This window comes from Haliotis rubra, unplaced genomic scaffold (genome assembly GCF_003918875.1).
Source record: "Haliotis rubra isolate DU_JTF1 unplaced genomic scaffold, ASM391887v1 Scf76, whole genome shotgun sequence".
Lineage (NCBI taxonomy): Eukaryota > Metazoa > Mollusca > Gastropoda > Lepetellida > Haliotidae > Haliotis > Haliotis rubra.
Window position 1 is genome coordinate 1,994,736 of NW_025767479.1, and position 25,128 is coordinate 2,019,863.

General features: G+C 40.0%; 1 protein-coding gene across 1 annotated transcript; it reads right to left on the minus strand.

Annotated features, from left to right (window-relative positions):
* Positions 1-395: 395 nt before the first annotated feature.
* LOC124260367 (transmembrane protease serine 9-like) lies at positions 396-10,263 on the minus strand. Its single transcript, XM_046694661.1, has 7 exons — positions 10,174-10,263; positions 7,860-7,989; positions 6,408-6,630; positions 4,443-4,666; positions 3,607-3,747; positions 2,957-3,105; positions 396-865 (listed from the first exon to the last, which is right to left on the minus strand). Exons 2-7 carry the CDS (start codon positions 7,966-7,968, stop codon positions 698-700), a joined length of 1,014 nt encoding a protein of 337 aa, XP_046550617.1. The 5' UTR covers positions 7,969-7,989; positions 10,174-10,263; the 3' UTR covers positions 396-697.
* Between the last annotated feature and the right edge of the window lie 14,865 nt (positions 10,264-25,128).

The window sequence follows — 25,128 nt, forward strand, 5'->3', positions numbered from 1 at the left end:
ATGGGTACAACAAGGACTGGTCGGCTCGGAGTCAGTATAATGTGTCTGAGTGAGGTATTCATGCTTCACTGCGGCATGGTATCTCAGTGGGCTAGCACTATAAAACCAGCTTAAGTCTGGGCTAGTACAAGCAGCCGCACATACACATACACACGCATGCACGTCGTCATATGAGCGAAATATTCTCAAGCACGACGTTAAACCCAATTTCACCTCACCTCACATTATGTATTTGCTATTTTAATTTTGTTCAACGGGACCCTTTTATTGGAAACTGTTCCAGCAACGTGTGACTGTCACAAACAGTGAAACATAGTCGCATAAACAGTTGAAACTGAATTTGGTTGGTTCGTTGTTTAACACTGAACTCAGCAACTGAATACAACTGACACATATTCACTTATAAATGTCAAGGGTTTTAATTTACACATGTGCATACGAAGCATTTCAATCTAAATGTGAGGAATCGTACATACATGTACTGGCTGTATTGGAGAAGGTCATTGACCATATCCAGAGATTGTTTTGTGTGTTTCTGAAAACGTACACAAAAGAAACAAATAAAAGGAAACAAAAGAATTTATGAGTAAAAGTTCAATATTGAAACATCTTTCGTCATTGATTACAATTACAAACTGTCCGTAATTCCGCTGAAAGACTTTGAAGATGCTGGGGGCTGAGGATATCCTCGGTGTGTTTACAAGGTGGCGGTACACGTGTCCCAAACCCAGTTAACAACATTAGGAACGTCCGATACGAGAATGGTGCTGCTCTCACACGGGATACGAGTGGTCATCACACCTTGCAGGGTGGTTCTGTAATTGTTGGTGGGGTCATCACAGGCAAATGGTCCCCCGTAGTCACCCTGGAACAACAGGAGGATACAGGTGTCGGTCATAAACGTCAGTGAGTGAGTGAGTTTTAGTTTTACGTCGCTTTTAGCAATATTCCAGCAATATGACGGCGGATGGCACCAGGTATGGGCTTCACACATAGTACCCATGGGGTAATCGAACCCGTTTCTTCGGCGTGACGAGCGAACGCTTTAACCACTAGGCCACTCCACTGCCCCTAGAGTCTGAACAAATTGTTATGGCCTATAGGTTATCTATAAACGGTAAATAAGCTCACCCCGCCGTGATATTGCTGGAATATTGCTAAAAGCGACGGAAAACCATACTCACTCACTCATATAAGCTCAGAGGTTTATATATTTAAGAAATCTCGTTAATGTTAATATTTATTTTCAACACCGGCTACCTTTTCCCCAAAATCCTCGTCATACAATATGCCATTGGCCGTAAGTACTTACTGCCCATTTCTGGTGTACCCGCCGTGATATTGCTGGGATATTCCTTAAAGCGGCATAAAACAAAACTCATTCACTCATTAAGTAACTACTGGTACAGATACATACTTGTTCAATTATTTGATTTCCTGTAGTTTGCTCTACATGTAAAATAATTACAAATACGACTTATGCTCCAAAATGAAGTGAAACATATTGCTTAATTAACGGTTAATCACTATGCATAATTCTGCACATAATTGTGAAACAAAAACAACGAATTTAAAATCCTTCCTCCCTGCTGATTTAGATTTTTTAAAAAACAAATTATGAGTACTACTTACACCTTGTGCGAAACTAAAAGAATTGAGGTTTGATCAAAGCAAAATGTAAAAAGCCCATTGGCTTCCGCGTTTTGCTTTCCTTACAGCTTGTTCAGCTTGACCTGAGCTATTCCGCATATGCAAGATCCCGGAGGTCAAATGGCACAAACGGCAGATGTGGTTATCTTCATTAAATAGGGGTGCAGAGAATGTTATTAATGTGAAGCATGCATACACAGATTCGTTACAGAACTTGTCCCGGAAAACAACACTTCTGAAAAAACCCAATCATTTCATGTTTTGATTGAATTGTTTATACAGTCATGTGCTATCTAGTTTGGTTTGCTAACTTTACAACTTACAGCGTCAGTTACTTTCACAATCCTTTCACTCTCGCTATCACTATCTACATCCAGTTCAATTATCATTTTTGTATTTCATGTTCAACTGCAATATTTCTGTCCCAGGAGTCGCTTTCCAAATTTTCAACATGGGCACAACAATCAGTCCACTCGTTTACACCAATCATCTGACAAAGGTGCACCCCTTCACAATAATAGACCCAACCAGTTGTGACACGGTCACACAATTCATTAGTATTCACTTGATCAGGTCAAGCTGAACAAGCTGTAGTATGTTCCCATGAAAATAGTATGTTGCATATTTTTAATACTGTTGACCATGTTAAGCCGTTTCTGAACGGATGATATTGCCGTAACAATACTTACTCAGCGTCATGGTATTTTTATGTGCCCTATCCTTTTTCAGCTGAGTAATTGACTTAGCTTTGCATGTGTTTGTGACAGTTGCCACCTTTGGGGCAGGATTACGCGGTTGCATCGCTATTTGATCCTGATTCATAAACCCGTTCTCATTTGTTAGTCGAAATCGTACAAGCTTCTTGCCATATATCAGATATTTCTAATGATTATGGCGAGTGAGTGAGTATGGGTTTACGCCGCTTTTAGCAATATTCCAGCAATATCACGGCGGGGAACTCCAAAATTGGCTTCACACATTGTACCCATGTGGGGAATGGAACCTGGTTGACGCATGTCATCGTATCCCAATTGCGTAGATCGATGCTCATGATGTTGATCACTGGATTGTCTGGTCCTGACTCGATTATTTACAGACCGCCACCATATAGCTGGGGTATTGCTGAGTGCAGCGTAAAACTTAACTCACTCACTCACTCACTCACTATGATAATGGAAATGGTTTTGTTGCCCTTCAAAATATGCAGTTCCCGTTCAAGGAAAATTGAATACGTTTGAGGAATGAAAGGGACACGTCATGTAGTAAGCATGACGACTAACTGAATTAGGTAATGAATCTTTCTTACCACGCAAGAGTATGTAGTAGCTATGTTTTGGGCACATTTGGTGTTGCTAGGGAACGATGCGTTGGAAGCTGTGGTGTAATAGGCAATCGCTTCACATGCAGCTTTGCTGAATGAGTTTAGATAGGCGACTTGAAGAAGGTCCTTCAGTCCTGAAATTAGACAAATGACATTAGGTTTTCCTAAAATAAATGAGTAATTTGTGTAAATTTTGAAAGTGTGTTGTCATTATATTTTACAGATTAAAAATAGTAAGCAGCAGAGAGGGTTCGGGTGATCCTGGCACAGTCAGGCTGGTCAGGCTCATCATCAGCTCAGGGCCCTTGTCCGCTCTACACGCAGCCCAGACAGCGAATGGGACTTCTCCCAGGAAACGCTGCCTAGTCGAATCCACCAAGAACTTTCCGAAGAATATGTAGACTCCCCAACACTGTAGCCTTCTGCATTACCCAGAGTGTCAGAAGGACTGTACTCCCGGTGGAGAACCCGGGCACTCTCCTGATCTGGAGGTACCAGGAGATCAGGAGGTACCAAACCAAAGGCACCGATAACAATAGGGAGTCTGACGACTTGGGATGCAAGCGAGACATTTAAAAGGCGAGGTCTGCATATTATTGTTGTTGTTGTTGTTGTTGTTTGGCAATGTGACTCACTTTCGTCTTCCGTTATTCCCCATCCAGTAACTCGGCAGGACTCAATTTGGCTGCATACATTTGATCTCGGTAGACATATTGGCCTCACCCAATCATTGTACGTGACTGATTCAGTTAACTCAATCATACAGAAGGAGTTGGCTGCAAATACAACAATAGTGAGATTTGAACAAAAACGCAAACAATACAATAGTGCAAATAGAACAATACTACAAAAAGAACATTTATTTACTATAAACCGTACAAATAAGACATTAGTAAACATAGATAAATTGTGCAAATAGAACTATAGAACAATAGTGCAATAGAACAATAGTACAAATAGAACATTACTATTAATAGTGCACATAAGTTATTAGTAAACATAAATAAATGGTACAAATAGAACAATAGTGCAAATATATAAATTGCACAAAGAGATAATAGTAAAAAGAGAACATGAGTAGAAATAAATAAAAAGGACGACGAAATATAGATTGCAAATAGAACAATTGTGCAGATAGAATATCAGTGAAAGTATGACTAATAACAAAATGCAGTATCAAAACTAAATGTGTCACGAGTCATTTAAGGACATTGGATGCTAACTCTACTCTATTGACGAATTTACAAGGCCAACACGTCTCTGCGGATCAATATCCGAAAACAAAACAAAACGAGGTCAATAAAAAATGTGCATACTATTTTTACCCCCTTTGAAAACCAAAGTAATAAGATTCTTGACAGAATATGAATCCTGTAAATGATGAGCATAAACTATAAACATCTCTCATGTTCGCACTAATAGATATTTCTAAAATTTCGATACGTTTCCAGATCAATTGCAGAAGAAGTACCTTGAAAAGGATCCTGGTTGTTCGTGGCGCTGTAGTCGATCAAAACGTCTCCGAACGTTGACGTGACGTTGTATTTGTAGGATGGATGAAAATACACGTTCTTCACTTGACGGATCTGTTCCTGCTGAACGTTATTGTAGACTTCGGGAGCTGCGATGTTGTATTCACCCAAAACAACAATCATTCTATCTTGATATGTTTCGTCTACGTCACGTCTTCCTACACTGAAAACAGAAGTAGATTTCACCTAAACAGGATGGATATATTTCCAGACCCTATATAAACACTTTGGTACAAGTATTACAGTTTGTATCCGAATGTATTCATTCACATAGTTTCAGTGGTAATTGGTACAGACAGAAATTGACAAGACATGTGTCATCTCTTTTCAAAGATCAGTTGATGTGTTTCACCGCTGTTTTGTATTTTAGATCAACTGGATTTTGTTTCGACAAATAATCAAGAGGTTCTTCTCGCTCGTATTTTGAACCTTTCATCTTTGGCCACTCCTACTGCGCAGATATATTACAACGATACCTTGCTGGATGTTTCGGCAGATAGGCCAGAGGTAATTCTTTTGTATTTGTGACCATCGATTCTAAAACTCCAGTTGTAAAACATTGGCAACTCCTACTGCACAGATATTACAACGATATCTTGCTGGATGTTTCGGCAGATAGTCCACGGGTTCTTTTGTATTTGTGACCATTAATTCTCAAACTCCACCTGTCAAACCTTTGGCAACTCCTACTGCGCAGAAATTACAACGATATCTTGCTGGATGTTTCGGCAGATAATCCAGGGGTTTCTCTCGCTGACGTTTTCTATTTTTGACCATTGATTTCCAAACTCCAGTGGTCAAACCTACTGCGAAGATACCACAACGATACTTTGCTGGATGTTCAAGTGTCCAAGGTCATCGGTGAGTCCAGCATGTAACACCGTTATATTTCCTATAACATCGTTGTGCACATGAAATTTAGCCACGTGTAGCTTAAAGGAATTCCAGGTTTGCAAAAAATATGCTTCAAAAGAATTTCCATTAAGAAAACTTCATGAAAGTACCTTAAACTAAAACAGAGTTGCGTTATATGAATATGTTCCTCTGGTGACTTGGTTGTGACTGGTACCAGCGATCAGGCAACATAAGCTAACCTTTTTGAGAATATCTTGAAGCCTCCAACTGGCAGTGATTCATAAGTACATGGTTAAAGTTGGAATAGCACAACACAACAACTTTCAGAAGATATTTTATTGATTATGGTAAGAGTTTTATCGTTTTTATTCATTGGTTGAATGGAATTGTACAACGTCAACATACAAAGAAGAAACCGTTTCTGAAACGTATATGTTATTATGACATTCTGATGCAGTCAGTATACGTGTCAAACATCTAATTTATGGGAATTTTAGTAACAAAATGGTACTATGTCAAAGTCCATTAATACGATTGTCTTTTAAAAGCCTACTTCTCTGATGGTGTTATGCATGGACACTTACATACCTCAAAGTAAGGCTTGCAAATATGTTTGTTTGTTTGTTTATTTATTGATTTGTTTGTTAAACGCAGCACTGGGCAATGTTCCAGCTATAAGACGGCGATCTGTTAATAATCAAGTCTGGGCCAGACAATCCAGTGATCTTTGCAATTTGGGAAACGAGGTCATGTGTCAACCAACTCAGCGAGCCCTACCACCCAATCCCGTTAGTCGCCTCTTACGACAAGCATGGGTTGGTGAAGACCAATTCTAACCCAGATCTTCACGAGTGGTGAGATTTAGAACCGAGTGTATGTTGTATAACGCCGCACTATATTCCAGCTCTGTCACAACCTGAACCAGACAATCCACTGATTGATCAAGTCTTAGAAAGAACGACTTGTTTATCATGTTGTATAATGTAACCTTTTAATAAGTTAATAAGTGTAAATTGTACAAACGTGTTTCAACGATAATGTATGCATACCTCATAAGTGCTGCACAGTCCGTGAGAACCCAGTTCTTTTGGAAAAGAACTCCGCCAGCGCTATGAAGTGAATTAGCCAGGGTTTTGGGAAGATTGGGACCATTCATGCGTCGAAGTGATGCCTGCCAGGGGGCTTGCTTTGGTTTGTCGTCCGCAGAAAACGCTAATCGAGCAGTAGGTCCCCATACACCACAGTTGTCCTCGTTCGCACAACTGGCCACCGCTATGAAGAAAGTGAGTGAGTTTAGTTTACGCCGCTGTTAGCAATATTCCAGCAATTTCAAGTCGGGGGACACCAGAAATGGGTTTCAGACATTGTACCCATGTGGGGAATCGAACCCGGGTCTTCGGTGTGACGTTTACCAACTATAGATCCATCGTAAAAATATTTTGCAATAAGCTATAATAAGTCATTTGTATGAAATACATTTACATAATTATGCAAAACTATGAAAATGTGTAAGAACAATAAGAAAATATGAAAAATAGATCTCGAAAAAGTTGTTGTTGTTGTTGTTGCTACTGAAACAGACCTCGGACATAAATATTTGCTGATTGTGAATGATTGCAACCGGTAAAGATACTGCCATTACAGAATAAGTCCTCAATCATTAAAAGTTGCGCTCTTGTTCATACAATACTGACTGACTGACTGACTGAGTTTGGTTTTACGCCGCTTTTAGCAATATTCCAGCAAGATCACGGAGGGGGACACCAGAAATGGGGTTCACACATTGTACCCATGTGGGGATTCGAACCCGGGTCTTCGGCGTGACGAGCCAACGCTTTAACCACTAGGCTACCCCACCGCCCCTGTTAATACAATACTTGTATTTATTCAATATCACTCTCAAAATATAGCGACTCGTGCTATATCGTGGGTATTTTGGACAGGGTATACGCACAAACGAGCATACATGTAGCTAAAGGAATTCACCTGACTTCGTGATATGTAGTATGGTTGATATCTTACGTATATCTTCAGATAACCTTCGTATGTAAAATGAAAAGAAAGTATTCCTGATTCTGTACATGTACTTGAAGTCGTACCTGTACGCGCATTCGGATTGATCCGTCGTGCTTATGCACAGCGTATATTGCAGATTATAGTTGATTGTTGTTTAACGCCGCACTCAGCAATATCCAAGCTATATGGCGGAGGTCTGTAAATGATCGAGTCTGGACCGGACAATCCAGTGATCAACATCATCTGAATCGTTCTACGCAATTGGGATACGATGACATGTGTCAACCAAGTCAGCAAGCCTGACCACCCGATCCCGTTAGTCGCCGCTTACGACAAGCATGGGTCGCTGAAAATCAATTCTAACTCTGATCTTCACGGGTCTTGCAGGTTACGGAGAGGGAAAACGAATGCTCACTCTATTTTCCACAAGTAACATTAACTCGGGAACTCTCCGTGATAACTGTTTACTAAAGAAGAATACTCACGTGTTCCAGTACAACAGTCAAAGCCGGTTCTGCAAGATACGAAGTTGAAAAAACGTATCAGCCTGCTTGACAGTTCCCCTTGGACATCCTCCTTCGTAACAGACGCCATCACGATAGAGAAGCGTACACACTGAAATACAGATGGGGTATTGATGATATAGCAATCAAATCAGGATATTCATGTGACTATAACCTTCTAGCGCCATACAGGCAGCTTGTGTTATACGGTGTCATAGTAATACACATATTGTTTTGGGCCCTTCGAGCATGCAGTGTGCATGGAGAAATGCGCATGAGAAATGGACCGTTATTATTAAAATATTATTATTATTATTATCATGATTATCATATGTTACAGGTGGCACATCTGATTAGCTTATGTTACAAATTAAATAGGGGGAATTACTCTTGAACTCAATCTTTAACCCAACCCAACTAACTGACTCGCTAACCCAAACAGCGAGTATTTTCATTGTTAAAGTTTGAGAGCATGAAATATACATGATATCATGCAAATGCTGTGCAGATAGTACCCAGAGCCATAGTGTTTATTACATACAATAATACGTCATATGATACAAATGTACTTGATATATACCTGAAGGCAAAAATATTAGACCACATCACCATTGTACTTAACCATTTAACGAAACAAATAATCAAGACACGTTATCCTTTACTGAGACTTCAAATGAAATTATGTTAGCTAACTTTAGAGCTAGTGAAAGACTTTGAACATTTGTTAACTCATTTGCTCATAAACCTCGATATCTTGACTGTAATATTTTGATTCAACGGTAACTATATCAATGTAAGAGCTAAACTCATTAAAAACGAATGTATATGGGCAGAATATCTTTCTGTTTAGGCTAGTCTCCCCATTGCCGTTAAGATATTATCATGCCTACGTTTTTGAAGTACGACGTTCCTCTAAATGTACATTTGCCTTCATATACGTCCATCATGTCCACATAGCAAGCTGCTTTCTTAAGCGTCATGTTGTCATTCACAGCACTGTGTGCTTACAGGGTGGGTCTGATTCACAGACATCACGTTTTAACATACAAGCCTATTGCTAACTGAAGCGAGAAGGTTCATACATTTGCTCAATACAAGAGGTGGGATGGGGTGACATTGTCTAGTGTGTCCCCCATACTTGACACAACACCAACAAAGAGTTGTTTACATAGCAACTTCCTTGTATCATTTATTATTAGAAAGTAAATCAGGGCATCTTCTTGCTTCAATTACTTCTTAAATACTTACGCATTTAAAATTTCATATCTTTAATCAAATTTAACCTTTTATATCTTACCAGTTTTACTATATACCTTTTCAAAATCATTACAGCGCTCGAGAATTCTATTCGAATCAGGTTTGCATACGTTTTGCAAAAGCGTATTTTGTTTGATAATGTGCACATTCTGAAATGCCAAGGGACCAAATTAATCAAGGTGGGGTATCGGTCGTGGTGTTGAGAATGGTTTGTGTGCGATATCACTCAGACACGTTTGACAATCGTATATATGTACTGCACACGTCGCAGTCTGACACGGCCCGTATGTTGGATTTTAGCATGCAATAAATTTACATAAAAAAGACGTGTTCGTATATATGCGGAGATTCATGTCATTGTGTATATATAGTCTTGCAGTGGAGCATGACGACATATGATTTTGGAACGTTTTGGTAAACAAATAACAAACTAATCTCTTTTCCATACCACGATACTCGAACTCTTGAAAAATATTTAAAAGGTAAAATGGTTAAACCGAGTTTACATACTGCAAAGATATTTATTTGGAGTAATTGTCTTGTTTAATACAAAGGTTGGCCATGCTATCCATCGATACCGATACAGGTCGTTATAGCTACCAACGTTTTTCTTAATATTAACGTATAATAGGACATTTTAACAATGCAACAGGACAACCATGTTTGGTCGATCAATAAATTGATCAAAATGTTTACTCAACGTTTCATTAATCGAGGCCGTCTGGATGGTCATGGTAAAAAACGGAAAAGCATCTAAGACCAGAACTTAAGCCTCAAGGAATTGTATTCAAACCACGAATCTCTTTTACGGTTTTTCATTTAATACACATAACAATACTAGGAGAAACATATAAATTTATATGTTAAAAGAATGGTACGATGTTACATAATGTTTTCTCGAACTTTTTGGACGGCGAATCATCACAGCCTCCCACCCTCTAAAGGTACGGAAAAAAATTATCAACAACAATAAAAAAGAGTCACATTTTGATTTGAATATCTTTTTCGTAATGATATTGAAATATGTTCCTATTCTCACCTGTAAAATCGGACCTTACGGCTTGTACGGCCAAGGCAAGCGTTAGCAGTTTGATCGCCGCCATCTTCTTTCTCGCTTACCAGGGCGGAATATCTGTCAAAATACGTTATATATCTGCACTATTCATTTTGTGGAGTTGGTAAACATTTGAGGATACTATGAATGCACGGCAGCCATTACTTTGGATTGGCACACCCAAGTTAAACAACCACACAAAGGCCTATGATGGGCCGGAGACGATACATTGGTCGAACGGCTGGCAAGGGCGACTGAACAAGAGTTGAATAGGCTGACAGGACCACTAGTAATAAACGTCGTTGACTCAACATAGCCTTACTGGCTCATAAGATGGTGTTAACGAGTGAATATGCTAATGTATTGAATTGCTTGTGGATTCGATAAGGAATGTTTGACGTGATCGTATTACAAAACGAATGTTCCTGGCAATGGTTCAGAGCCAAACAAAGTTTTCTAAAGTGAACTAACAATTTGATTTTGTTTTTATTCTGAATACTGAGTCGAAAATCAGTGTCCATAATTTACAACAAATTCTAGGCGTATTCCTGTTTCATTGTTGTAATTTCGTTTACATTGTGGAGTTCGGTATCTTGAATTGTCATTAATACATTTTGCCAGTGTAACGGTAAATAAAATTATTCATGAAGACAAATGTTCAAATTAATTGCTTTGCCTTTGTAACATGTATGAACAAAATATATTGTATTTAAAGGATTCTACACATCAATTTTGGTTGTTTAGCGATTTGTAATAAAATTGAGTCAGTTATTATTCCTTAGTTTTTCTTGATCAAGTGCTGCTCTGGTTGTGTAGGTTTTGGCAGTGTTGTAGCCTAGTGATCAAGGCGTTCACGCCGAAGACCCGGGCTCTATTTCCCACTTGGGTACTATGAGTAAATCCCATTTCCGCAGTGTCGAATATTGCAAAAAACAGCATAAAACTAAACTCACTCGCTGTCATATGTCAATAGAGTCGATAATCGTTACACAGAGAGTTTACGGGAGAATATTAACCACGTTCACTTCTACCTCAAAGCAGGGACTCGACTCTTTCAACGCTCACTCAAACAGGCATATCATAATGGTCCCACATCACCAATGACATCAATATCACAACCAACAACGTAAGAAACATATTGCTATCGCGAGGTGACCTTACAGGGCTCTTCCAGTTATAAGTACGCACGTATATGTAACCTCTGAAGTTACAAGATTGTGTTTGCATGTACTGGTCTTCCTTGTCTGGGTGTCGTCGTTTGTCGTCGTGTACCCGTCTTACGTTGCCTTACCCCCATAGCTGGGTCAAGTAGACGTATATTTGCCCTACTATTGTGAGATATCGCAGAGAGGGGTGGTTCATACAACCTCCCTTCCACAAATAATGTGAATCATGGTTTCTTTGAAACATTCAGAGCGGCAGTTGGGGAAAGGAAACTGGGCGGGGGATTAAACTAGGTGGGGGATTAAACTAGGTGTGAATTATACGTGATTGTGAAAACGATGTTACTTCGTCAATTGCTTTCATAAAAATTGTTCGGGTTCTTTTGTTGCATGAATGTTCATGTCTGAAATAGAACGGGCTAAGTGAGTGAGGTTTGTTTAAAGCCGTGTCGAATATTGTTTATAACGAACTTGAAGGGACCAGGTATTTTAGCTTGTTACAACCGTAGTTCGTTATAACCATAAGCAGAATAAGCAGCAAGTGACAGGACAAAACTAACAGGTCGTTATATCTGTCAGTTCGTTATTAGCGTATTCGTTATAACCATATCGACTAAAATACGCAGCAGGTGACAGGACAAAACTAACAGGTCGTTATATCTGTCAGTTCGTTATTAGCGTATTCGTTATAACCATATCGACTAAAATACGCAGCAGTCGTTATATCTGTTGCTGTCTGTTGAGCAGGACAAAGCTAACAGGTCGTTATATCTGTCAGTTCGTTATTACCGTATTCGTTATAACCATATCGACTAAAATAAGCAGCAAGTGACAGGACAAAACTAACAGGTCGTTATATCTGTCAGTTCGTTATTAGCGTATTCGTTATAACCATATCGACTAAAATAAGCAGCAGGTGACAGGACAAAACTAACACGTCGTTATATCTGTCAGTTCGTTATTAGCGTATTCGTTATAAAACATATCGACTAAAATAAGCAGCAAGAGACAGGACAAAACTAACAGGTCGTTATAGCTGTCAGGTCGTTATGAGCGTATTCGTTATAAACATATCGACTAAAATAAGCAGCAGGTGACAGGACAAAACTAACAGGTCGTTATATCTGTCAGTTCGTTATGAGCGTATTCGTTTTAAACATATCGACTAAAATAAGCAGCAGGTGACAGCAAAAAACTAACACGTCGTTATATCTGTCAGTTCGTTATTAGCGTATTCGTTATAACCATATCGACTAAAATAAGCAGCAGGTGACAGGACAAAGCTAACAGGTCGTTATATCTGTCAGTTCGTTATTAGCGTATTCGTTATAACCATATCGACTAAAATAAGCAGCAGGTGACAGGACAAAACTAACAGGTCGTTATATCTGTCAGTTCGTTATTAGCGTATTCGTTATAACCATATCGACTAAAATAAGCAGCAAGTGACAGGACAAAACTAACAGGTCGTTATATCTGTCAGTTCGTTATAAGAGTGTTCGTTATAAACATAGTTGGCTTTACTAGTTTGGGACCTTATAACTTCGAGACATACCATCCATGCAGAGCAAATTTGCGGCACCAATGACTTTCTTTCTAGAAAGCGTGCATTATGCTATTATACTATTGCTGATATATGTATATAAATCATTTCCAATTACATGTTTTTGAACAGAAGCCAGTCATATAAATACGTCTATTCATATATAAATATTTTCAAGGGTATTTATGTTGTTTGTTTGGTGTTTATTTATTTATTTATTTATTTATTTATTTATTTATTTATTTATTTATTTATTTATTTATTTATTTATTTATTTATTTATTTATTTATTTATTTATTTATTTATTTATTTATTTATCCATCCATCCATCCATCCATCCATCCATCCAGTCAGTCAGTCAGTCAGTCAGTCTGTTTTGGTGAAAACCGTGAGGAATTGGCCTTAGGCCACCCATGCTTGTCCTAAGATGCGACTAACGGGACCGGGTCGTAAGGCTTGCTGACTTTGTTGACACATTTCATCGTATCCTAATTGCTTACGTCGATGCTCATGGTGTTGATCACTGGATTGTCTGCTCAAAACTCGATTATTTATAGCCATGTAGCTGGAATATTTTAAAAAATAAACACGTTTTGGTGTAAAGAGACACATAACTGTGAATATTATGTGGATGAACCACTGAAAATCAGGATTGACACCCGGTGTTCGCGAAAAGGGAACAATCATATCCAATTTGCGGTTCCTAATATATTTGTTATGTATCACTTCATTATTGGAAACCGCCCCCCAATGACGATGAACATTTGAAACCATTGCATGTTCATTTCTACCTAATTACCCCAAATGTTCAGACGTACCAGTGTTGAAGTTAAGAACCCGTCCTTTTCGCAACAAAGTATTGCACACCCATGGTTGGAGTCTGTACATTCAGGTAGTATATTCATCGATAAACATCTTCATACTGGTACAGTAAAATGATATATCTTCTTCTGTGTATCAGCCTATTCTGTAATCACACATACTCTACGTGGTTGACAACAAAAGTGTCCAACTAATAAGTCGTATTTACATGTTTACATTTCCGGATGACAATTACCGTATTGCCTCTTATAAGTGCCGGGAGTAAAGCTGCGGTATCAGATACAATTAATTACACCCAGTCAGCGCAATAAGCGCCAGGCCTCTAATAAGCGCCGGGTCTGGACGTCCGTTGAAAAGAATAAGCGCCCGGGAGCTTATTAGAGGAAATACGATGCATTGTGCAGACGTTGAATTGTGCTTCGTATGTTAGACACGGTCTGGAAATTTCGGATTTTACGTTATACACGTAACGTTGAGCGCTCCAGATACAATATCTGTTTACAGTGTTCTGACATTTGAATAAATGTACCCATGAGCTATGACATTTGTTTATAGAGTAGTAGCGTGTCCTGGTTGTATTCCTGACTAAGACAATGGCCACGCAGTAACGACCATAACAACGTGCTGTCTGACTCTGGCTTAAGCGTTCGTAGAATTGTGATGGCGGAAACATTATTAAAACTCTCCGAATTCGCAGACAAAGAACCTTTGTGCGTTTTGTTGCAAATATACTTGAAGAAGAAAGACATCTGATATAAAATGGTGGAAACTGACGAACCATTATGTAACCACGTAGTTTGGTAAAAGCTAGGTGTATATAAGAAGCTTACATCGACTCAACAATATTCCAAAGGAGGCTGACATCACCAGTTGATTTACAGTAAGTTTTTTGTGAGAAAGTTTGGGAGATTCGAGCCTATTATTCTTGAGATCATTCTACTGGTACACATTCCTACAAAAAGATTCTTTCACGTAATAATGTAGCAATATGTTGAGCATTTTAGGGGATGTTTGATGACAATGGATTCCACACGTTATTCACATTAGTGTTCTCAATGTTCATCGGGTAAACAGTAAATTAAATATTGTGAGAAGTGTCCATTTGAGAATCTGGATTTATTGTCCTTTGTTCGAATTTGAAATTACCGAAATGATCTTAGCTTTTCCACATCTTTACTTTGTCCCTAAACTTTTAACTAAACGTATGCTTACGCACTAATATAATTGACACTCCGTTCACAACTGCGTTCTCCAATTACTCACATATAAATAGGGTAGCCCAGTGTTTGCTCGTCACGCCGAAGACTGGGGTTCGATTCCCACATGGTACAGTGTATGAAGACCATTTCTGGCGACCCTAGCCAAAATGTGGTTTGAATATTGTTTAAAAAGCTGTTTGTATTGTTTAAATAATTGATAAATTGCACTGCCGGGAGCAAGTGAATGTGTTTAGTTTCACGCCGCGCTCAGCAATATTCCCGCTATATGGAGGCGGTCTGTAAATAATCAAGTCTGGGCCAGACAATCCAGTGATCAACATCATGAGCATCGATCTACACAACTGGGAACCGATGACATGTGTCAACTAAGTCAGTGAGCCTGACCACCAGATCCAGTTTGTCACCTCTTACGACAAGCATGGGTTACTTAAACTAAACTCACTCACTCACCACTGTCAGAATTTTCTTAAGAAGCATGATATATCTGTTATACAGAAAAAATTATTGTGTCATGGATGATATACATCTGAAAAATATCCTAACGTCATATGATATGATGTATATGTGTCTCTCAGGCAGCTTTGGTTATCCTTTGTGATGAACTGTCTACGCTATGAGCATGTTGTCGGTGTGGATTTAGCACAATATAAATGGACTAATTATAATTATTAATTATTATTATTATTATTATTATTATTAATTACATGGGTATATGATATGGAAACATTTTCATGGTGTTCTCAACAAGATGAAGTACCTGCTATTGCTGGCGATGTGTGTGGATTTAACGCAATAAAAATGGACTAATTATAATTATTAATTATTATTATTATCATTAATTACATGGATATATGATATTGAAACATTTCCAACGTGTTCTCAGCAACATGAAGTACCTGCTTTTGCTGGCGATGTGTGTGGATTTAGGGCGATATAAATGAACTAATTATGATTATTAATTATTATTATTATTATTAATTACATGGATATATGATATGGAAACATTTTCGTGGTGTTCTCAGCAAGATGAAGTACCTGCTATTGCTGGCGATGTGTGTGGAATTAGCGCAATATAAATGGACTAATTATAATTATTAATTATATGGATATATGATATGGAAACATTTCCATCGTGTTCTCAGCAAGATGAAGTACCTGCTATTGCTGGCGATGTGTGTGGAATTAGCGCAATATAAATGGACTAATTATAATTATTAATTACATGGATATATGATATGGAAACATTTCCATCGTGTTCTCAGCAAGATGAAGTACCTGCTATTGCTGGCGATGTGTGTGGAATTAGCGCAATATAAATGGACTAATTATAATTATTAATTATTATGGATTACATGGATATATGATATGGAAACATTTCCATGGTGTTCTCAGCAAGATGAAGTACCTGCTTTTGCTGGCGATGTGTGTGGAATTAGCGCAATATAAATGGACTAATTATAATTATTAATTATATGGATATATGATATGGAAACATTTCCATGGTGTTCTCAGCAAGATGAAGTACCTGCTATTGCTGGCGATGTGTGTGTACGTGGTGGGGGCCAGATCCAGGGACAGAAGCCTAAACTTCAAACAACGAACATATCTGATGGCTCTCGATGAAAGGAAGCTGACCAGAGACCTCCGCTCGTGCTGGCTGGACAACAGCGGAACATGCTGCTCCAACAACATCAACGGCTGTCGTTACTACAAGAGATACCACAGAAAATACACGCCCAAGAACAAGTCAAGGAAGACACGTGAGTATAGAGGATCGTGTCGACAGAATGTCTTAATTTAGTTTGTTTAACGCAAACAAAAATACTATATAGTTGTTTACAAACCGTCGACATATAGCTAGAGTGAGTGAGTGCACGAAGCAATATTCCAGTTATATGGTGGCGGTCTGTAAATAATCGAGTCTAGACCAGATAATCCAGTGATCAACAGCATGAGCGTCGATCTGCGCAATTGGGAACCGAAGACATGTGTCAACCAAGTCAGCGAGCCTGACCACCAGATCCCGTCAGTCGCCTCTTACGACAAGCATGGGTTGCTGAAGGCCAATATTCTAACCCAGACTTTCACGGGTCCATATGGTTAGAATATTGTTGAGTGTAGCCTAACCTAATCAGTTTGTGACAAGTTTCTTCCGTCTTAACGGAACACTTATTTTCGTCCTTTTGCACAAAAATGAGCAGCATTATGACAATATGTGATAACCTCGGAAAGTAAAGTAACATGTTGGTATAGTTTTGAGGAGAAATCTGTAAACAAGATATTACTTTTTTTTCTGAAGTTTGGCGTGTGTCGTGTTTAACACATAACATGTTAATATTTTGTTTCAGGAAATAACATATTCTTTTTCAACATGATGCCATCCTATCCTGGCAATTACTGGTACTATTCCTGCAACGTGCAGTGTCTCTGTACCTCTTACCACGCATCGTGTTCACATGTTACGGCTGCTCCTACTACTACAACCACGACGACTACTACGACTACGACAACTACTACCACTACAACAACAACGACAACTACAACCCCGACCACAACTACAACCACAACGACTACCACCACCACTACAACTACAACAACGCCTGCAACTACGACTACTGCGACGACCACAACTGCAACTACGACGACTGCGACCACGACGTCTGCGACTACAACGACTGCGACGACAACGACAGCGACTACAACAAGTGCTACAACAACAAGTGCTACAACAACAACTGCTACGACAACAACGGCCTCAACACCAACAACACCCACCACTCCAACGACACCAACAACGCCCACTACAGCAACAACACCCACCACGCCAACGACACCAACTACACCAACGACAGCAGCACGGAGATCAAGTTGTACGTACAATGTATACCTGAGTACCTATACTTAGAACATTAAGTCAAATGAAAGTCATGCGGATTTAAGTAATATTTCTCAATTCATAAATCTAATTTGTAACTACCTTTAAGCAATACATTGGGGTAACTATGTCGATCCAGGTCGGGGATGTACAAAGTAGGCTCCCTTGGCTCCGCCAGGATCTGTTTACAGCGTGATAAGGTGAGGTGAAATTGGGTTTAACGTCGTGCTTGAGAATATTTCGCTCATATGACGACGTGCATGCGTGTGTATGTGTATGTGCGGCTGCTTGTACTAGCCCAGACTTAAGCTGGTTTTATAGTGCTAGTCCACTGAGATACCATGCCGCAGTGAAGCATGAATACCCCACTCAGACACATTATACTGTGTCGGGGCCGACCAGTCCTTGTTGTACCCATTAATGCCGAGCGCCAGGCAGGGACCAACAAGTTCCATATTTGAACGTCTTTTGGTATGACGCGGTCGGGGATCGAACCCGCGACCTTCCGTTCTCCTGAGACCGCCTACTACACCACGGAGGCGGTCTCAGCGTGATAAGACTCATTAGAGGAGATCTACAGTACCAACCAGAAGCTTTGGGTTCCAGGGGGGCGCTGGGGTAGCCTAGCGGTTAAAGCGTTCTCTCGACATGCTGAAGGCCCGGATTCGATTCTGCACACGGGTACAATGTGAGAAACCTTCTGGTGCCCGCAGCCGTGATATTGCTGGAATATTGGTTTAAAAGGCGTAAAACTAAACTCACTCACTTTGGATTCTTGAAAATTGTAAAAATCTGAACCGTGAGACTGGTCCTTAGATGTAAAACTCGCTTCATTAAATCGGCCGTTGAGCCCTTTTAATACCCTTTCACAGAGAGGGCTGTGGGGTAGCCTAGTGGGTACAGCGTTCGCTCGTCACGCAGAAGACCCGGGTTCGATTTCCAACATGGGCACAATGTGTGAAGCCCAATTCTGGGGTTCCGCTGATATTGCTGGAATATTGCTAAAAGCGGCGTAAAATAAGCTCACTCACTCACTTTTCACAGATAAATCAGTATTTTTAGAATATATTTGTACTTCTGTATTGTTTATTGATCTTCATTCTTAGTCTGCCGAGGAACAACTACCCAGTCCAATATTGCGAGGATCCTGAACGGCCGACCTGTGACTAACTGCACACAATATCCTGGTGTTGTCACTCTGGTAAACGCAAGAGGCGCCACGATGTGTTCTGGAATTGTCACGTCAAGCACAACTGTCTCTATTCCCAACAACTGCGCGGCGAATCTTATAGAACCGTAAGCCAATAATACTTTGACAGCTCAGCTCAAACTGGTAGTCCCGTATGACTGCAATACTGATTGTTGTTTGTTGTTTTACGCCGCACTCAGCAATATTTCAGCTATATGGCGCCGGTTTGTAGATAATCGAGTCTGCACAGACAATCCAGTGATCAAAGTCATGGGCATCGATCTACGCAATCGGGATACGATGACATATTTATACATATGTATATAACCTGATCACATTAGTTGCCTCTTACGACAAGAATGGGTTGTTGAAGACCAATTCTAACCTGGATCATCACGGGTCCAATACTGCCAGTTCATGCCTGTATCGCGGCGGTTGGGTGGCCTAATGGTTAGAGCGTCCGCTCGTCACGCTGAAGACCCGGGTTCGATTCCCCACATGGGTATAATGTGTGAAGCCCATTTCTGGTGTCCCATTTCTGAATGTTGGCACATTACTTAACCACTATGGCTCAGTTATTGAGTAATTTGCTTGTGACTCTTTCCATCCCACACCAAGTCACATCACATGTTTTTGGTATCCGTATGTATTCCAACAAGGTTGTTCTGACCATCTACAAAAATCGAGCCATACACCGTTGTATCGAACCCTGATGTGTCGAGCATGCGGTCTCGAAGTGCTTCATGTGTATTCCTAATTCAGTCATACATTTCGGCTGTGTCGAACCTCGGATAACTCGAAGTATGTAAGAAGGTTCCTTCAAATTCGACACAAGGGTGTTTACTGTACATTGTACTTTCTCCGTTTCAGACTAACATTGACAGATCCATCAACTGGGCGTCCATTAGAGACAGTATCTCTATCTCGTAAGTTAACGAGGAACTTTCTTCTACCTAGGATTTGATGTGTTATCATTTGTTCCTGGTATACACTTTATCGAACACTAAATGTTATAATAATTGTAACTGATTAGTGCTGATTAGATGTTCGTGTAGAATACATTAGAAAAGCTATATAAACACAGTTATAGAATGATTGCCTCGGCTCTTTGCCTAAAACTTACCATCGTTCTTGGGGCTAGTTGGATCCTGTCTTTTATATTGTAGATAGTATTCTTGAATGAGTTTAAATACTTTATTTCAGGAACTAATTATAAGTCTACGTTTTCTGAAGCGACTGCAGTGTTCATAATCGTTGCTATTCAATCAACCCTTAAACATCCGGGTCTTCAGCATTACACTGTCATCCTCGTCGTAAGAGTCGACTAACAGGATCGGGTGGTCAGGCTCGCTGACCTGGTTTCCACATCCCAATTGCGTAGATCGATGCTCAGGATGTCGATCACTGGGTTGTCTGATCCATACTAGATTATTTACAGACATATAGCTGGAATATTGCTGAGTGCGGCTTAAACACACACAAAAAACCCAAACAAACAAAAATGTATACAACCCCGAATTGAGGATGCCATAGCACAAACATTGTTTTCCGGAACCAGATCCAAGTTTGATGAAACCGGTTATTACTGTTGAGTTGTTAGGACATATTTATTTTTACATTCATTTTTGTCATTTCAGGATCAGAGATTGACGGTATTCGTCCTGGAGGTCCTTACGAAATAACATTAAGGAACCCACAGTCTGCCGATACCTGTCCTGGGATCGCATGTATCTACGATAGCAGGATGCTGAACGAAATAGACCTTCGCAGTTGTGTTGCTGTTGCCGGAGGATACGCCACCAATAGTGGTACGTTGCATCTTTGCAAACATAGAGTGAGTGAGTAAATTGCGTTCAACGACGCGTTAACGGTCGTTGAATTATATCATTGCGTTTTAGGTTCGGAAAGGGCTCGGTTTGATACAGGTCAATCGTAAGTATGATTATAGCCATGAAGTAAGATATGGTCCTAGCCATGATCATAGTCGTGGAAACCCGGTTAGAATTGATCTTCAGCAACCCATGCTTGCCGTAAGAGGCGACTAACGGGATCGGGTGGTAGGGCTCGCTGAATTGGTTGACGCATGTCATCGTACCAAAATTGCGTAGATCAATGTTCCTGATGTTGATCACTGGATTGCCTGGTCAAGACTCGAAATTTTAGCTGGAATATTGCCCAATCTGGCGTTAAACAGCAATCACACATAATCGTGGAATTGAACCGTAATTACATTGTGTATTTGAACGTTTCCAGGCAGCAGGCCAGCTTCCCTCTCTTACATGAACGTATCAAGTCTGCAACCAACTGAAGACTGCTATGGTTTCCTTACGTCGTCCAGCCAATCAGTTCTCTTCAGCCCTGACATCTTGTATAACTGTTTCTTTGCTCGTGGCTCATCTACCTGCTCAGTGAGTATTGAAGAATCCATCCAATGAATACACAATGCCACTGTGGTCAAATGTAATTATTATATATGTTACATTTGGAATTACACTTTCTTTGTAAATTACAGATTCTAGTACTTTTGTTGGGTTGAGTCCCATTCGGGATTTGAACTCACACCCTCAGCCGCGGTAACTGAGCGGGTTAGGCGGCTGACTTTGTGTGCTCGCGATTAGGTGCCTGACTCTGAGGGTGTGGCTTCGAATCCCGGATGGGACTCAACCCAACATAAGTACTAGAATCTGTACTGAAAGTGTAATCCCAAATATAACATATGTTAAACCCTTCTAATGCCAGCATAATTTTATTAAACAGCTATATATCGTTAATATGATTGTCCTCTAGAAAAGTGACAGCAATGAGGTCTACCCAAGAAAGCCAAAACACGATGCATTGTATGCTGTCAAACCAGAACTAAATCGTGTCGACATGATACGAATAATAGCTTGTTCATTTCAACAAATGCATATTTGGAGTTTATGTAGAGGTAGAATGTGTTGAGAGACAGATTTAACGAGATTTCAGAAATTTGATTGTTTTTTTTTATTATTATTGGTTAGTCTTTGACCCAAGATGACTTTCTCTTGAGACTGAGATAAAGACAGTACACGCAAAACATTTTACTTGCCATTTCACGTAGTGTCTTCTTCGATCCTCAACATTATTTAACGCCCCGCACTTAAACAGTTCGTACATAAGGTTCTACGTGACCCACGCAATGATGTGAAACAGTGTATGTTAATTTGGTTATCTTTGTTGCCAGGGTGACAATGGCGGAGGTGTGATGTGCCCACTATCGTTTACAAGAGAGATGGTGGTGATTGGACAAGTGGAAAACATTCCGTGTGAGAGTTTCGGCGTCATCGGCGTCTACGTCATGGGAGATCCGGATGATGGTCTCCGTATTCTGAGGACCAGAAGGAAGGAAATAGTTCTTGGTTAACTGATAATAATAATAACAATAACAGTCCATTTATCATGCGCATTATTCCACGCATAATGCATGCTCGATGCGCCCAAACAATCTGATTATTATTACCCCGGATAACCCAAGCTGTCTGTGAAGCGCTAGAAGGTTAATAGTCACATGACCTATCCCACCGGGTACCCATTTTCCTGTTTCTTTGTCTTGTCGGTGCCGAGACCTGCATGGGTTGAATATTACTGTCGGTAAAACTTGTTATGGTCCAATTCCAACACGCTTCAATCTTCGTTTTCGAATGAATGTTTTGAGGGACTTGTGTTTTGTTGTTACATGTATTCTTTGAGTAAATATGTTATTGTTACATGTTTTGACTGCTTAATGTTGTTTTCGTTATGTATGTTTATAACGTGTAAATATGTTTATCCATTAATCAATAAAAACATGCGATCAAAAATCTAATTTGTGTCATTTATTAGTACTTGAAGTGGTACTCACAGTGGGATCAATTATCTCCCTTACATGACAGAAGTAATTGTGAGCCGAGGGATAAAGTCTTTGGTCAATATTGTACTCAGAAAAAGCTTATGAAGACCGTATGTAGTTCTTGCAATATTGGTGGCATCTTTGCACCGCCTGCTCTATCTATTACAAGAATCATGATACTTGTACAACCCCGTAGGTTTACAAATGGAATTGGTCCCAGGAAATTTGTGCTGATCTAAACAGGCGATTGTAAAGTGGTCTCCCTTCAAAGTTGGTTGATCGTAACGGCGTAACTCGTTGTTCGGAATAGCGATCACTGAGTTGTCTAGTCAAGACTCAATCCGTTACAGGTGGTGGTATTATAGCTAGAATATTGAGAACACAGACACCCAAACATTCACACAGACAGACACACAGACATACACACATACTTACACTAGGGCTGTGTATTGACAAATAAATTGTATTGCAATATATTGCGATTCAGGTACCCGTATTGCGATATATTGGGAACTTCAGTGTTTGACATTGAGTGACACTATTTGTGCATGTCATCCTATTTCCTACATTATAAGTCCCTAAACATATATGTTATGGTTCTGATAACAGCAAACCCAAAATTAGGTAGCATAGTCAAGGACTCTATTTTCTTTTTTTGAACATATAGTATTACAGTATGCCGTTTTGTCATTGAATAAACATTTGTTGTGAAGTCTATGTAGACTTTAATTTAAATCATAAAGATCATCACAATATATATATATACATGAAATATGTTCTTTACCCAATATAGCTGTCATCACTTTTATTTACTAAAGTAAGTGTCTGAGAGAAAGAGAAAATGAGAGAGAGAGAGAGCGAGGAGAGAGAGAGAGAGAGAGAGAGAGAGAGAGAGAGAGAGAGAGAGAGAGAGAGAGAGAGAGAGAGAGAGAGAGAGAGAGAGAGAGAGAGAGAGAGAGAGAGAGAGAGAGGCTAGAAAGGCTCTGCGTTTGTGTGTATGTGTGTGCCGGTATGCATCACCCGGTGGCTTCGTGGTGAAAGGGGAGTAACTCCATCTTCCTTTGAACTCATTTTACAAGGCTGTATGGGCGTCATCTTGTCCTCACAAGTTATGTCACTCTAGTTATAATCCCCTGCAGTCCCTGCTCAGTGGTTACATCAACGCTGCTTGTGTCATTGTTACCACTATACCTATACAGTCAAACCTTCAATCCGGACCTGTCAATCAGTACACACAGCCTTCTGGAAAAAAATTAAACTTGAAAAAAGTAGGGAACTTTCAATCTGGATAGGAAGTATAAGAGTTAACAAACTTTTCATAGACAGACATCTTGTAAACGCCCCACCATTACTCTTTATCACCACCCCTAAACACAACGCATGGGATGCACGTGCACAATGCAGTAACCCCATACACGTGCATGGGGTGTCATTCTTGATGTTGACGGTTTCCAAGAAGGTCGATAAATCGCTGCAGACCATTCACTTTGACAATCATCTTGCAACCTGTTCTCATACATCCTCGATAACTGACAACCCAGCATCATATGTCAGTACTGCCACTAGCCCTGGACTCACTCACAACCATAGCTTCCCTTTAAGCAGGATTCGACCCGTGAAGATGCGGGGTAGAATAGGTCTTCAGCAACCCATTCTTGTCATAAAAGGGGACTATGCTTGCGGTAAAAGGCGACTAATGGGATCTGGATTATATAACACACAGCGTGGTCAGGTCTGCTCGCTCAATATACGACTTGGTTGACACATGTCATCGGTTCCCAATTGCGCAGATCGATGCACATGCTGTTGGTCACTGGATTGTCTGGTCCAGACTTGATTATTTACAGACCGCCGCCATATAGCTGGAATATTGCTGAGTGCGGCGTAAAACTAAACTCACTCACTCACTCATTAAGCAGGATTCAGATTTCACCACTTTTACAAAGGCAGTCCAATCAGATTACAGCCAGGAACGTGAGAACTTGAATTCTGAGCTCAATGCGTGACAAGAGAGATAGCGATAGTGGCATGTTGTCCAAATGAAGGGATGACAGTGAATGAGCCATGTGTATTTATCCTAATGAAAGATACAATCATGATGTGAGTATTTCGTCATGTGAGTACTTCCTCAGTCAAGAACACCTATCGGAGGCTACATCAGGTTCAGGTGGTGGGGTGGTGGTAGGGTAGCCTAGTGGTTAAAGCGCCCGCTCGTCACGCTGAAGACCCGGGTTCGATTCCCCACATGGGCACAATGTGTGAAGCCCATTTGAGGTG